This window comes from Capra hircus, unplaced genomic scaffold (genome assembly GCF_001704415.2).
Source record: "Capra hircus breed San Clemente unplaced genomic scaffold, ASM170441v1, whole genome shotgun sequence".
In the NCBI taxonomy this organism is placed as follows: domain Eukaryota; kingdom Metazoa; phylum Chordata; class Mammalia; order Artiodactyla; family Bovidae; genus Capra; species Capra hircus.
The window spans coordinates 1,248-17,117 of NW_017189569.1; the positions used below are offsets into that span (position 1 = coordinate 1,248).

Consider the following 15,870-nt stretch of genomic DNA (forward strand, 5'->3'; position numbering starts at 1 on the left):
TGGGGTTTGCAGAAAAGGCCAGGCCCCTGTGTGAAGGGACCAAAGAAAACAATGACTGGAAATGGACTGAGTCAATGAAAACGGCCTTTCAGGAGCTCAGGCGTGCCTTGCTGGAAGCTCCTGCCCTTGCCCTTCCTGACCCATCTAAGCCTTTCCAATTATTTATAGATGAAAGGCGAGGGATAGGAAAAGGGGTACTAACACAGAAGTGGGGACCTTGGAAGCGTCCCATAGCTTACCTTTCCAAGAAATTGGACCCAGTGGCAGCCGGATGGCCACCTTGCCTCCGAATCATTGCGGCCACCGCACTCCTAGTCCATGATGCTGATAAACTGACTTATGGACAGAGACTCTTGGTCTACACTCCTCATGCTATAGAGAGAGTTCTGAAACAACCCCGGGTAAATGGATTTCCAATGCCGCTTGACACACTACCAGGCCCTGCTACTTGACACCTCACGGATTCATTTTCAAATGCCCTGCACTCTAAACCGGCTACTCTTTTGCCCAATCCGGAGGGGGATAGCCCCCTCCACGATTGCAATGAGATACTGGCCGGAGTAACGGCAATATGGAAGGACTTAACAGATACGCCACTGGATAACAGTGAGCTAATATGGTTTACAGATGGAAGCAGTTATGTAAAAGATGGACGGAGACCGGGGGGCCACAGTGGTAGATGATTCTGGATGGACAATATGGGTGGAGACTCTTTCCCCAGACACCTCAGCACAAAGAGCAGAGTTAATTGCCCTGATTCAAGCATTAGAGAGAGCTAAAGGAAAAAGAATAACTATTTTTTACTGACAGTCGCTATGCTTTTGGCACGGTACACATCCAGGGCCCGATATATCAGGAACGGGGGTTTTTGACAGCTGAAGGAAAAGAGATTAAAAACTTGCCTGAAATCCGTAGACTTCTGGAGGCTGTGCAGTTGCCTCGGGCTGTGTCAATAGTACATGTACCTGGACATCAAAAAGGGGACAGCCCACGGCACGCAGAGGAAATCGTGCCACAGATCTGGCGGCTCGAAAAGCGGCTAATGAAGATTTCATCGCTCCCGGTGTTGGCGATCGGACTTCCACCCCCAGGTATGGGAACTCTGCCCCCAACCCCTGAGTATTCATCCACAGACCTTGCCTGGATCCAGGAACGTCCCAACCTCCAACAAGAGAGGATGGATGGTACTGAGACTCGATGGTTACTTGATACTCCCTGCTCAGTTGGGACGGCAACTGTGTGAGCATCTACACTCGTCTACTCATCTGGGAGAGAAAAAGACTCTGATGCTTTTTTCAAACTGTCTGCGATTACTGTGAAGAACATAGTACATCATGTCAACAGATACTCTACTGGGACCTGACCGTGCAGGCAACAACGCTGGAAGGAGAGATGTAAGGATGATTTTGAGGCAACAGTGGGTAACCATACTTGCCTGGCTTTACCTCGGTGAAATCTATTTCCCAGTGCTGCCCTGGCCCTTCTCCCCGATACCTCAGTCCTGCGTGTTGCCTCTTTCCTGGCCTCATCTGTTGACATGCCTTACAAGCATGTACTATGTTCTTCACAGTTGTTTTGGTGCCGGGGAATTGCAGGCACAGTTTGAAAAAGCATCAGAGTCTTTTTCTCTCCCAGATGAGTAGACGAGTGTAGATGCTCACACAGTTGCCGTCCCAACTGAGCAGGGAGTATCAAGTAACCATCGGAGTCTCGGTACCATCCATCCTCTCCTTGTTGGAGGTTGGGACGTTCCTGGATCCAGGCAAGGTCTGTGGATGAATACTCAGGGGTTGGGGCAAAGTTCCCATACCTGGGGGTGGAAGTCCGATCGCCAACACCGGAGCGATGAAATCTTCATCAGCCGCTTTTCGAGCGCCAGATCTGTGGCACGATTTCCTCGTGCCGTGGGCTGTCCCCTTTTTGACGTCCAGGTACATGTACTATTGACACAGCCCGAGGCAACTGCACAGCCTCCAGAAGTCGACGGATTTCTGGCAAGTTTTTTAATCTCTTTTCCTTCAGCTGTCAAAAACCCCCGTTCCCAATATATCAGGCCCTGGATGTGTACCGTGCCAAAAGCATAGCGACTGTCAGTAAAAATAGTTATTCTTTTTCCTTTAGCTCTCTCTAATGCTTGAATCAGGGCAATTAACTCTGCTCTTTGTGCTGAGGTGTCTGGGGAAAGAGTCTCCACCCATATCGTCCATCCAGAATCATCTACCACTGCGGCCCCCGCCCGTCTCTGTCCATCTTTTACATAACTGCTTCCATCTGTAAAACCATATTAGCTCACTGTTATCCAGTTGTATCTGTTAAGTCCTTCCATATTGCCGTTACCGGCCAGTATCTCATCGCAATCGTGGAGGGGCTATCCCCCTCCGGATTGGGCAAAAAGAGTAGCGGGTTTAGAGTGCAGGGCATTTGAAAATGAATCCGTGAGGTGTCAAGTAGCAGGGCCTGGTAGTGTGTCAAGCGGCATTGGAAATCCATTTACCCGGGGGTTGTTTCAGAACTCTCTCTATAGCATGAGGAGTGTAGACCAAGAGTCTCTGTCCATAAGTCAGTTTATCAGCATCATGGACTAGGAGCGCGGTGGCCGCAATGATTCGGAGGCAAGGTGGCCATCCGGCTGCCACTGGGTCCAATTTCTTGGAAAGGTAAGCTATGGGACGCTTCCAAGGTCCCCACTTCTGTGTTAGTACCCCTTTTCCTATCCCTCGCCTTTCATCTATAAATAATTGGAAAGGCTTAGATGGGTCAGGAAGGGCAAGGGCAGGAGCTTCCAGCAAGGCACGCCTGAGCTCCTGAAAGGCCGTTTTCATTGACTCAGTCCATTTCCAGTCTTTGTTTTCTTTGGTCCCCTCATACAGGGGACTGGCCTTTTCTGCAAACCCCAAGATCCATAATCGGCAATATCCCACAGTTCCCAGAAATTCTCTCACTTGTCTAGGGTTGGCGGCTCAGGGATCTGGAGGATGGTTCTTTCATAGCCTGTGTTAGCCACTCTGGCCCTGTTTTATCTTATAACCGAGGTATGTAACCTCTTGCTTGGCAATCTGGGCCTTTTTGGCACTGGCCCTGTAACCTAAAGTCCCCAAGGTTTGGAGAAGGTCACCTGTTGCCTCTTGGCACTCTTTTTCCGTAGTTGCTGCAGCATAAGGTCATCAACATATTGTAATAAAACAATGTAGGGTGTTCAACCGATACTCATGGAGGTCTTCATCCAAGGCCTCGTTAAACAACGTGGGTGAGTTTTTGAAACCCTGTGGTAAGCGAGTCCACGTCAGCTGCACAGGAGTCTGACCACCGTCTTCCTGCCATTCGAAGGCGAAGATCTCTTGGCTTGCAAGGGCAAGAGGCAGACTGAAAAAGGCATCTTTTTAATCTAAAACAGTATACCAAACGTAGCTTGTGGCAAGCTGCTTAGCAATGTATAAGGGTTAGGAACCGTAGGATGAATATCACTCACCGTTTGTTGACTTCTCGCAGGTCTTGAACGGTCTAAAATCAGTTCCCCCCAGGCTTCTTTACAGGAAGCAGGGGAGTGTTCCATGGGGACCGGCACTTTCTCAAGACCCCAGCGTCTATGAGGCATTGTATGTGAGGAGTAATTCCTTGCCGAGCCTCTTGACTCATGGGATACTGCCGCACTCTCACCGCACTTTCAGTTTGCGGCATTCAGGGGCCTCTGTTTGGCCAGTCCCATTCCTGCTGTTTCAGCCCAGGCCTGAGGGTATCTTGAACCCATGGCTGTACTTCAGGACTTATTGTCGCTGGGGCCTCTGGCAAGTACAGTCTGTATTCATCCTTTAATGCCAGAGACAAGACCTGAAGAGGATGCCCAGTTCCATCTAAAACTGACACTTGCCCGTGGTCGAAATGAATTTGGCATTTACTTTAGACAGTAAATCTCTTCCCAGCAAGGGGCTGGACACTCAGGTATCACCAGAAAGGAATGGTCACTTGGTGGGCCCCCAAGTTCACATGCCGTTTTGTAGTCCATCCATATCGCTTAGTCCCAGTTGCTCCCTGCACCCAGCTACTTTTCTTAGACATGGGTCCATCTCTTTGGTTTTAAGACTGAGTATTGAGCTCCCGTATCCACCATGAAGCCAACCGGTTTCCCCTCCACATTTATAGTTACCCAGGACTCGGGGAGGGCGTCGAGCCCTGACCCCCCTAGTCACTATCCTCACCCGCGTAGAGGATATGACTGTCTGGAGAGGGAGTCTCGTTCTTGGGATTTTGGGCCCCTCTTTTAGGTTTTTCTTGGGGCATTTATCTTTCCAATGTCCAATCTCCTTACAAAACGCACATTGGTTTTTTTTCAAGCTTACGCCTTGCAGGTTTTTCCTCAGTCTTTGAGTCTAGCTTTTTCCCTTTTTGGAACCTATTTTTGTTTTCAACTCCGGCGAAAAATATCTGAGCCAGCTCTTTTTGGTTCTTACGGTTTTCTTCAGCTCTAAATTCTCTTTCTTCCCTTCTAATGCGGTCCTCTCTCTCCTCTGGGGTCTCTCTATGATTGAAAACTCTCTCTGCTGCCCTCACTAGATCTTGCAAGGGACTGGTTCACCCAGCCTCTCTATCTTTTGTAACTTTTCTCCTAATATCGGGGGCTGCCTGATTCACAAATGCTAGCATAACTGCTGCTCGAGACTCATCTGCCTGTGGGTCCATAGGAGTATACTGTCTAAAAGCTTCCATTATCCTTTCAAGGAAGGCTGCTGGGCTCTCATTTGGCTCTTGCCTCACTGAATTTACCTTGGCCAAATTAGTTGGCTTTCTGGCGGCCGCTCTAAGGCCAGCCATAAGGATCTGGCGGTACAATTCGGAGACGCTCCCTACCTTCAGTTGGCTTTCTGGCGGCCGCTCTAAGGCCAGCCATAAGGGTCTGGCGGTACACTCGGAGACGTCCCTACCTTCAGCGCGTTCGAAGTCCCAGTTGGGTCGCACCAAGGGGAACCCCTCTTCAATGAGGTTAGGCTGTATTGTGGGCCTCCCATCTACCCCTGGCACGTTCTTCGAGCTTCTAACAGGATTCGCTCGTGCTCCTCTGTAGTGAAAAGCACCTGTAACAGTTGCTGACAATCATCCCAAGTGGGGTTGTGAGTAAAGAGGATAGATTCTAAAAGATCAATAAGACCCTGCGGTTTTTCAGAGAAAGAGGGAGTCTGAGTTTTCCAATTGTACAAATCACTAGTGGAAAAGGGCCAATACTGATATGTCCGTTCCCGCCCCTCTCTGGCTGGCCCCGCCCGGACCGGAAACGCGTGAACAGTGGAGGAGGGAATTTCTGGGCCTTCTTCTTCCGCTGCACTGGCCATTTCCCTTGCTCTTCCCCGAGTTCCCTGGGTGGGGCCCCCCTTCCCTAGGAGGAGCCGAGGGCTCCGCCCTCCTCTGGGCTTCTCCCGATGAAACTTGTGGAACCTGGAAGCAAGGGCGGATGTGGATCTGCATACGGGGGTGGGAACAACTCGGTTTCCAGGTCAATCAGATTAGGATACAGAGAAGAAGATTCCTGGAACACCGGCTTAGGTCGTTTTTCGTCCTGTTTTTCTTCTTTTTCTTCAGAAGCTTTCATGACTAACACCTGTGGGTTTAGCGAGGTTGGAGTCCGGGGAAGAGGGACGGGGAGGTTTAGGAGGTTTAGAAGGAGCAAGAACAAAGGGTTTATGCCATTCCAGCAGGTTTCTCACTAGATCCTACCAGACCAGAATGTAGGGAGTCTGATCTGGGTGCCCAGCAGGACTAGGGGTAAAGCACCCTCTCTTTAACTGCCCGGATAATTTGGGGATTGAAGGTTCCCTCTTGTGGCCATCCGACGTCAAAGGTGGGCCACTCGGCGCGGAAACAGAAAGTCACCAGTAACGAAAGATTGTGAGCTCTAGACTTAAAATCAGAAAAATGGTCAGTCATCAGAGACAGCGTAGTAGAAGTAGATTGCCCCATGGGTACAGAGAACATGGACAATGACAACAAGACTCACACGGACAGTGCCGGCACACAGTCACAAAAACGACACAACAGACAGATTCCAACTCTCAATATTACTTTCAGTCTCCTTTATAGCACTAGAGACCCCTTCTCTACTTGCAAGTGTCTTACCATCAGGACGTCCTCAGTGCCAGCTGCCCTCCTGGTTTGCTACTGGGGACCCGGCCTTACGCTGGACTTGCCTCTTCACTTTACACCTAGATGCCCTTCCCAGTATGATACTGGGCCCCGGCTTAATCTAGGCCTCTGCTCTGCTAGCACCGGTGCTCAGAGCTCTCAACTCCTAACGAGATTATTCCCTTCTACCAGGAGAGTTGTCCTCCCCAGTAGGCCGGAGATCCTGGACGAGCCCCCAAAATGTTATGCACCGAGCCCGTATCTCTGAACCGACCGAGAGAGCGAACAAGTCCACCACAGTAATGCAAAGGCCAAGAAGGGAATTTTATTTCTAGCACGCTTAGGGGCTCAAGTCTCATCCGACACGGCAGAATCTGATGAAAGCCCCGAACAAAGGAGTATGGCAGCTTATATACAGGCAGTTCTTTGTCTCAGTTACAGGAGTAGCTGGCGTTACATGATTGGTTAGGCAGGATGAGCGCATGTCCTGTCTCTTTCTGGTTGGTGTGTACGGGAAGTCTTCCTAATTTAGTCAAGGAATGCTGTTTTTTTTTTCCCAGCTAACAGGAAACATGACTCAGGTCCCTGGTGCTATGCACCCTCACTGAGCCGTCCAGCCTGCCTGACAAATACCAAAATCAGATTGATTATATTCTTTGCAGCCAAATATCGAGAAGCTCTCTACAGTGAGCAGAATCAAGACCAGGAGCTGACTGTGTCTCAGATGATGAAGTTCTTATTCCAAAAATTCAGACTTAAATTGAAGAAAGTGGGGAAAACCACTAGGACCATTTCAGGTATGACCTAAAGAAAAATCCCTTTCAAATTTACAGTGGAAGTGACAAATAGATTCAAGGGATCAGATCTGATAGACAGAGTGCCTGAAGAACTATGGATGGAGGTACGTAACATTGCACAGGAGGCTGTGATCAAAACCATCTGCAAGGATAAGAAATGCAAAAAGGCAAAATGGTTGTCTGAGGAGGCCTTAGAAATAGCATAAAAGAAGAGAAGTATCAGGCTAAGGAGAAAGGAAAGATATATCCCTCTGAATGCAGAGTCACAAAGAAGAGCAAGGAGAGGTAAGAAAGGCTTTCTGAGTGATCAATGTAAAGAAAGAGAGGAAAACAATAGAATGGGAAAGATTAGAAATCTCTTCAAGAAAATCAGAGATACCAATGGAACATTTCATGCAAAGATGGGCACAATAAAGGACAGAAATTATATGGACTTACAGAAGCAGAAGATAGTAAAGAGAGGTGGCAAGAATACACAAAAAACTATACAACAGAGTATTGACTTGCCAAAAGGCTTTGACTGTGTGGATCACAATAAAGTGTGGAAAATTCTGAAAGAGATGGGAATACCAGACCACCATACTTGCCTCCTGAGAAATCTGTATGCAGGTCAAGACACAACAGTTAGAACCAGACCTGGAACAATGGACTGGTTCCAAATTGGGAAAGGAGTATGTCAAGGCTGTATATTGTCACCCTGCTTATTTAACTTCTATGCAGAGTACATCATGTGAAATGCCGGGGCTGGAATGAATCACAAAGCCAGAATCAAGATTGCCGGCAGAAATATCAGTTACCTCAGATATGCAGATGACACCACCCTTATGGCAGAAAGTGAAGAGGAACTAAGAGCCTCTTGATGAAAGTGAAAGAGGAGAGTGAAAAAGCTGGCTTAAAACTAAACATTAAAAAAAATTGAAGATCATAGCATCTGCTCCCATCAGTTCAGTTCAGTTTATTTCACTCAGTTGTGTCTAACTCTATACAACCCCATGGACTGCAGTGCACCATCTTCCCTGTCCATCACCAACTCCCAGAGCTTTCTCAAACTCATGTCAATTGAGTCAGTGATGCCATTCAACCATCTCATCCTCAGTCATTCCCTTCTCCTGCCTTCAATCTTTGCCAGCATCAGGGTCTTTTCCAGTCCCATCACTTCGTGGCAAATAGAGGGGGAAACAATGGAAACAGTGACAGATTTTATTTTCTTGCACTCCAAAATCACTGCAAAAGCTGACTGCAGTCATGAAATTCAAAACTCTCGCTCCTTGGAAGAAAAGCTATGATCAACCTAGACAGCATATTAAAAAGCAGAGACGTTGCTGAGAAAGGTCTGTCTGGTTAAAGCTAAGGTTTTTCATGGCCACGCCACACAGTTTGTGGGATCTTAATTCCCCAATCACGGAGCAAATCCTGTCCCACAGTAGTGAAAGAAACGAGGGTTAACCAGTGGATTCTGGACCACCAAGGAATTCCCTATTTTTTTATTTTATAGCTTTGGATCCTGGATGTATATAGGTCAGCATGAGGTCATTTTGTTTACAAAGGTAGATGAACAAGTATTTGTTCTAGATTTGTGAAAAATGCCATTGGTACTTTGATGGCGATTGCATTGAATCTGTAGATTTGCCCCAGGAAGTGTGGTCGTTTTAATGATAGTAATTCTTTAAACTCCCATGAGCACAGTATATCATTCCATCTGTTTGTGTCATCGTCAGTTTCTTCAATCAATGTCCTATAGTTTTCCAAGTTCACTTTAGTTCAGTTCAATAGCCCAGTCGTGTCCCACTCTATATGACCCCATGGGCTGCGGCATATCAGGCTTCCCTGTCTGTCACCAACTTCTGGAGCTTGCTCAAACTCATGTCCATCAGTCGGTGATGCCATGCAGCATCTCATGCTCTGTCATCCCATTCTCTTCCTGCCTTCAATCTTTCCCAGCATCAGGGTCTTTTTCCAACGAGTCAGTTCTTTGCATCAGGTGGCCAAACTACTGGAGCTTCAGCTTCAGTATCAGCCCTTCTAATGAATATTCAGGGTTGATTTCCTTTAGGATTGACTGGTTTGATCTCCTTGCAGTCCAAGGGACTCTCAAGAGTCTTCTCCAACACCACAGATCAAAAGCATCAATTCTTCAGCACTCAGCTTTCTTTATGGTCCAACTCTCACATTAATACATGACTACTGGAGTCAGATGGCCCTCACATCAAATTCCTGCTTAACTGTAGACGTAGGTAGGTCATTTCAGCATTTTGTGACCTTAGTTTGTTAATCTGTCAAATGACAAAAACAGTACAATTTAATAATTAATGCAGTATCCTTTATTTGAGAGAAAACAACCCATGAGTTAGGGGTGCACAGTGCCTCACAAGCAGCGGAACACTCTTCCAGAGGGATTTTAGTAAGAATGGGTATTACAGAGCATTAGGAGAGGTGATGTAGAAATAGGGCATGATTGGCTAAGAGGTCAAGGATTTCCTGATAAGGCTAGTGGGTCTATTTTCTAGGGTAAGATAAGCTAGCAAAAGTTGAGTTGGATGATTGTGATTAATGTATGTTAGGTTTCCTAGACAGTGAGGTGTTTCCTGTGAGTGTGGCTGACATGGGTTTCAATTTGCTCGTGGGACACTCTGGCTGCCTCCATTTTGTGAGTCCCAATATGCAAATTTCCTTTATCAGTGGGAGATGACGCCTGTCTCTTCTTTCAGATTTGTTATGAGGACAAAATAGCCATACATATCCTGATTACTTTAAAGCTATAGGAATAAATGATATTAACAAAAGAAACCATGAGAAATTTTTATTAGATCACCAGCACTTAGCCAAACTATGGTCCTGAAGGCGGCAAGTTAGTCAACCTGCCATCTCTCTGAATCCCGGTTTACATCTGCAAGAATGTTGACTAACCGTGGCCCATCCATGACAATCAGGTTATGGTTTGAGGAGTCATCATTCACTTGCATTAACTGTTATTGACCTGTCTCTCTCCCACAATCTTTGATCTATATCCTTGCTAGTGTCTCTCAGACACTGCCTGTCATTTTGGGATCTGCTTCATGATCAGTTCTAGGCCATTGCCTTCAAGTGTTTTCGTATATCTGGTTACTCATCTGTCTCTAGCTGAGACAATATTTTTAAATATCTGTCAATCTTCAAGTAACTTCTTGATTACACTCTTGTTCTGAGTCAAAGCAAGTTCCCCAACTAGATTCACAAAGCTCCTTCTGGACTTTAGCATGCTGTAAATAAGAACCCTGCTTATTTAAAGTATATGCAGAGTACACCATGAGAAACGCTGGACTGGAAGAAACACAAGCTGGAATCAAGATTGCTGGGAGAAATATCAATAACCTCAGATATGCAGATGACACCACCCTTATGGCAGAAAGTGAAGAGGAACTAAAAATCCTCTTGATGAAAGTGAAAGAGGAGAGTGAAAAAGTTGGCTTAAAGCTCAACCTTCAGAAAACGAAGACCATGGCATCTGGTCCCATCACTTCATGGGAAATAGATGGGGAAACAGTGGAAACAGTGTCAGACTTTATTTTTGGGGGCTCCAAAATCACTTCAGATGGTGATTGCAGCCATGAAATTAAAAGACGCTTACTCCTTGGAAGGAAAGTTATGACCAACCTAGATAGCATATTAAAGAGCAGAGACATTACTTTGCCAACTAAGGTCCGACTAGTCAAGGCTATGGTTTTTCCAGTAGTCATATATGGATGTGAGAGTTGGACTGTGAAGAAGGCTAAGCGCCAAATAATTGATGTTTTTGAACTGTGTTGTTGGAGAAGATTCTTGAGAGTCCCTTGGACTGCAAGGAGATCCAACCAGTCCATTCTGAAGGAGATCAGCCCTGGGATTTCTTTGGAAGGAATGATGCTAAAGCTGAAACTCCAGTACTTTGGCCACCTCATGCGAAGAGTTGACTCATTGGAAAACACTTTGATGCTGGGAAGGATTGGGGGCATGAGGAGAAGGGGACGACAGAGGATGAGATGGCTGGATGGCATCACTGAGTCGATGGACATGAATCTGAGTGAACTCCGGGAGTTGGTGATGGACAGGGAGGCCTGGCGTGCTGCGACTCATGCGGTCGCAAAGAGTCGGACACGATGAGCGACTGAACTGAAATGAACTGAACTGAACTGAAATAAGAACTGGCATGGTCAAGTAAACACTTTTTAAAAAAGGAAATGACTATCAGGAATTTCCACAATGCAGCCAGAACCAAGCACACAGAGCCATTTCCACCACACACTGGGCACCACAGAAAGGCAGTCTTAAATTCTGAGGACACTATGTCAAAATTACAAAAAAAAAGTTGGATTGAGACTTCAATTGAGGGCTAATCCAAGGGAAAGAGGAGCCCAGGGTACCCATCTTACAATACCTTTCTATATTTGTGTGTGTTTGATTACGGTTCCCATCCAAGTGTGTGCCTGTGTCCAACTCTTTGTGACCCCATGGACTATAGCACTTTATGCTCCTCTATCCATGGAATTTCCCAGGCAAGAATACTGGAGTGAGTTGCTATTTCCTCCTCCAAAGGATCTTCATGACCCAAGGATTGAACCCACATATCCTGCATTGGCAGGCAGATTCTTTACCACTGCACCAGCTGGGAAGCCCATCCAAGTGACCAGATCTACACTGTTGTTGTTGTTCAGTCACTAAATCTTGTCTGCAGCATGCCAGGTTTCCCTGTCCCTCATCATCTCCTGGAGTTTTCCCAAGCAGATCTAAGATACCTCCAAAAGAGGTATATATCTCTAAAATGCAATAATAATTACAAAAAAAATCAGTTATTATGTCACACATTTATTTACTGTTTTTCAAGTAAATTGCCTCAAGATGGATAGGTCTAATCTCAATAGTGAAAACTTCAAGTGGAGTTTTCCTCTACCAGGTTCTTAAATATGGTGAGAATATAACAGTTGTTAGAAGTTTGCTTCTTCTACATAGATGGTACTTTTCTGTTTTTTTCCTGAGGCCTTAATTATTTTGGGAGGTTTTGTAGATGGCTTCCTTGCATTTTATATTGCACATAATAGTCATTTCCTTGTCACTCTCATCATCACTGTTACATATTATGAAATGGCTGTCATTCATGTTGCCATACAGTGCATTATCTTTGGGCTCTGTCTTGTGAAATGACTTGTAAAAGTGTTTCAGTTCACGTGAAAAATCTGGAACTCGAACATGCTTCATATTCCTTTCTGAAATATGAGTGATGAATAGCTCAGAAGAAGCACTGCAAACAAGGCATTTTTCTGTGTAGCACTGACAAAAATTCACTGGTTGAGGCCTAGATAATATTTCTGCACTATCTTCACTAGCCGGGCTTTTTAGTTTACGATGTCTCTGAAGTTTGGTCATTTTTGCTACACTTGATTGCTCAGGGACGCTTTGACTCTTTAGATAGGGTGGAGAAGTTTTGGTTGGCTTGGCCAGACATTGTAGACTTGATGGCCAAGTTGGCGTGATGGCCCTGTTTGGATAGGATGGACTGACCTGACTTGACCTGATATGCTTATGGGCATGAGCCCGCCTATGTGCCTTTTTTGGACTGCGTGTTCTATGCAATTTTTTCTGGGGGAGTGATCCTAACTCTCTTTTGGGAGTTGATGATTTGGATGGATTTTTTTGACTTGAGGGCCTGACTAACTTTTTTGCTCTTGAAGGTACAGAGGCTTTTTGTGGACTTGAGGGCCCAGATGATTTATCTATACTAGGCAGTATGGATTGTTTTTCTGGATTGCCTGGATCAGCAGTCAGTAGCTTGGAGTCAGTGAATGATATTTTAGATGACGTGGATGATGCCTCGGTAATGCCTTCTTTCTTGACCCTGAAAATACAGAAGATTTGGAGTATGACGATTTAAATCAGGAGAGTACTCCTGCTATCACCGGAAAACATGGACTATTGTGTCAGTTTAGACTTTTTTTTTATTTTTTTATTTTTTGGCTTTAGCAGGAAAATTGAACACAGAAATAAGTGGAGTGTGGTGAAAACCATGACTCAGGTTACAGATTTGAACTCATGTTGAATGCTTTTTCTTTTTCTTAATTTTGCTGTTTCAACCACAATAGATAACCATGTAGTCATGTATGGAATGACACAAACTTGTTTCAAATCTACTGCTGAGAGGGAGAGAAAGAATTTTATCTATTCCAGAAATTAAACTTTTTATAAAAAAGCCACAAGTTGATATGCAACTGAGGCACAAATGTCACAACTTGTCACATAAAAAAGTCTTTAAACCAAATTGATTATTTTCCTATCATATTTGCACCATGAAATTTTGTAACCATTCTTATTTATCCTCACAAGATTACTCTAAAACCAAAGGAATAGAACAGTTGTATATTTGGTCACCAGTCCTTGGATTGGGAAATTTTTAGGGACCCAGTATGTCAGAGCCAGCCTGATCCTCCTACATGAAAGGCAGGGACTAGGGTCACTGAACACCATTAATAATTTTTCATGTTATTACATCTTAAAATGATAGATTATTCAAAATGTGTTACTATCTTTGGAATGCAGAGACCCAACTCCTTCTCTCTCCCCTGAGAAGATTTTAATTCTGTCTTATTTATATAGTCATTCCCTCTTTTTCTAGACTCAATTTAGAATGAATTTATCAGCCTGGGATTCAACTGAATCATGAATAGGAGATAGTTTTGGCTAAAGTTGATAATGTACTTGAGATCATTTAAGAGCTTCATTTAAGTGAACATATCCAACCCACAAGATATTGGTAGCTCTTTTGAAGTCTAAAGTTGATGTTAAGTAACCATAACAACAGTGAACCAGTCTACGTGTATGTGCATGAGTGTGTGCAGGCACAGGCGTGCATGCACGCAATCCACCCCCCCCCCACCCCGCCAACCCTGCCCCTTGTATTTTTAATTCATAGGTGTAAGACTTATGTTGCTGCTTTGGGAGTTATAGTGAAGAACCAAGTGTGCACCCCACACCCCACCCCTTTTATTTTTAATTCAGAGGTGTAAGACTTACATTGTTGCTCTATGGGATTCCTCACCCACACGGATATACTGAATAAAGAAATAACATCTGATAATAAAGCCAATGATGAGGATAACAGTTAGGACAATGAGTAGATATTTCCTTATTCCCTGTATTCTGCCTTGCTTGGATTCAGCATGTGTAGATACTGTGAAAGAAAATGTATCATCAGAACATGTCCTACATAATCAAATTTGCTTCCATTTTGATGGGGTTTTGTTACTATAGGTCAAAGTCAAATCTCATCAATTATTTCTTTAAGCATAATAAGTGTCCACTGTCATTTTCCTCCCTCTGTCATGTTCCCAGTCAGCCACAGTCTAGAAGCCAAATCTTGAAGCTATCTCTGGCTAATCAGTATAATTACCTAGGTTACCCCACATTGTGGCTTGTTCAACTCATGACCTAGGTTTTTGAGCATGTGAATTCACTTGAGTGTTGATGTGTGTGTGAATGTGTATGTTGGGAAAGAGCATGGTACAAGAAAAAAACGTTCTTGGAATGTAGTATGTGTTAGGTACCATGCTACATTCATTCACATAGAATTTTCTAGATTGGCTTGTGGGAATGGGGGCAGGGGTTGGTGGATTAGGTGGGGAAGGGGAATGAAATGGCTGTACTCTTTATGTTTCGATGTTGTTTGGAATTTTTACACGAAAGTAAAACTCTCAGATGTTGTCCTAGAAATTCTCGAAGACCTACTCATAGTAACCTAGAAGAAACAGCAGATTTCTTAAACACAGTTAGATTGTCTAATTAAGTACTTGAATGTATTTAAAATAACAGATAATAATTTCTCGCTTTTAATGTTAGGGACATACCTGCAGAAGCAGAGCCATTACTTTCATTTCTATCTAAACAACTATTTGTCCAAATTGATAAAAGGAGGACATAAATCAAGAGATTCATGTCCAGGACTTTGTTGATAGGTTTCATTTGCCAAGGAAACTGCTGAATTTAACATGGCTCAGCTTGTTTTAGGGGGCTATGACTTCATAATCATTCTATGTCATATCCTGACAGCATAATCTCACCATGGAGAGGCATGAGCTCCTGTGTACAAATATTATGAAAAGACTTTTAATCACTTACTTCTCCATTGCATCAAATATTCTATCAAATTTGAATCAAAAAGTTTGAGACATTATTAAGCACAGAAGGCAGAGAAAATGGGTTAGTTCTAGATACTGAAGAACTACTTTAATTTATTAAGGAGGTACCTAACAGCCCTATAGTAGTCATTGTGTGTTACAGAGGTTAAACACACAAGGAGCTACCTCACATCCAAGGAGTGGCTGCTGCGTGGGCACAGGAGGGCTAGGAGGAGCTACTCCACCTTCAAGGTAAAGAGGGGCAGACATGAGGAGATACCCCTTGTCCAAGGTAGGAGAAACCCAAGTAAATGGTAGGTGTTGGGAGAGGGCATCAGAGGGCAGACACACTGAAACAATAATCACAGAAAACTAGCCAACTGATCACACGGACCACAGCCTTGTCTAACTCAATGAAAATAAGCCATGCTGTGTGGGGCAATCCAAGACAGGAGGGTCATGGCAGAGAGGTCTGACAGAATGTGGTCCACTAGAGAAGGGAATGGCAAACCACTTCAGTATTCTTGCCTTGAGAACCCCATGAACAGTATGAAAAGGCAAAATGATAGGATACTGAATGAGGAACTCCCTCGGTTGGTAGGTGCCCAATATGCTACTGGAGATCAGTGGAGAAATAACTCCAGAAAGAATGAAGGGATGGAGCCAAAGCAAAAAGAATACCAAATTGTGGATGTGACTGGTGATAGAAGCAAGGTCTGATACTGTAAACAGCAATATTGCATAGGAACCTGAAATGTCAGGTCCATAAACCAAGGCAAATTGGAAGTGGTGAAACAAGAAATGGCAAGAGTGAATGTCGACATTCTAGGAATCAGCGAAAT

The 15,870-nt window shown here is 44.6% G+C and overlaps 1 protein-coding gene across 1 annotated transcript; it reads right to left on the reverse strand.

Moving 5' to 3' along the window:
- Positions 1–11,903: 11,903 nt before the first annotated feature.
- On the reverse strand, positions 11,904–14,846 carry LOC102175840 (uncharacterized protein CXorf66 homolog). Its single transcript, XM_005700436.2, has 3 exons — positions 14,759–14,846; positions 13,929–14,085; positions 11,904–12,756 (listed from the first exon to the last, which is right to left on the reverse strand). Exons 1-3 carry the CDS (start codon positions 14,844–14,846, stop codon positions 11,904–11,906), a joined length of 1,098 nt encoding a protein of 365 aa, XP_005700493.2.
- Between the last annotated feature and the right edge of the window lie 1,024 nt (positions 14,847–15,870).

What these genes read in the sequence shown, in the direction of transcription:
- LOC102175840 (XM_005700436.2), bottom strand. Translation starts at nt 14,846, where the DNA reads ATGAATCTCTTGATTTATGTCCTCCTTTTATCAATTTGGACAAATAGT. An exon ending in TAATGGCTCTGCTTCTGCAG is followed by an intron (nt 14,086 to 14,758) that starts GTATGTCCCTAA and finishes TTTCTTTCACAG; the next exon opens with TATCTACACATGCTGAATCC. An exon ending in GAATCCCATAGAGCAACAAT is followed by an intron (nt 12,757 to 13,928) that starts GTAAGTCTTACA and finishes CTGTATTTTCAG; the next exon opens with GGTCAAGAAAGAAGGCATTA.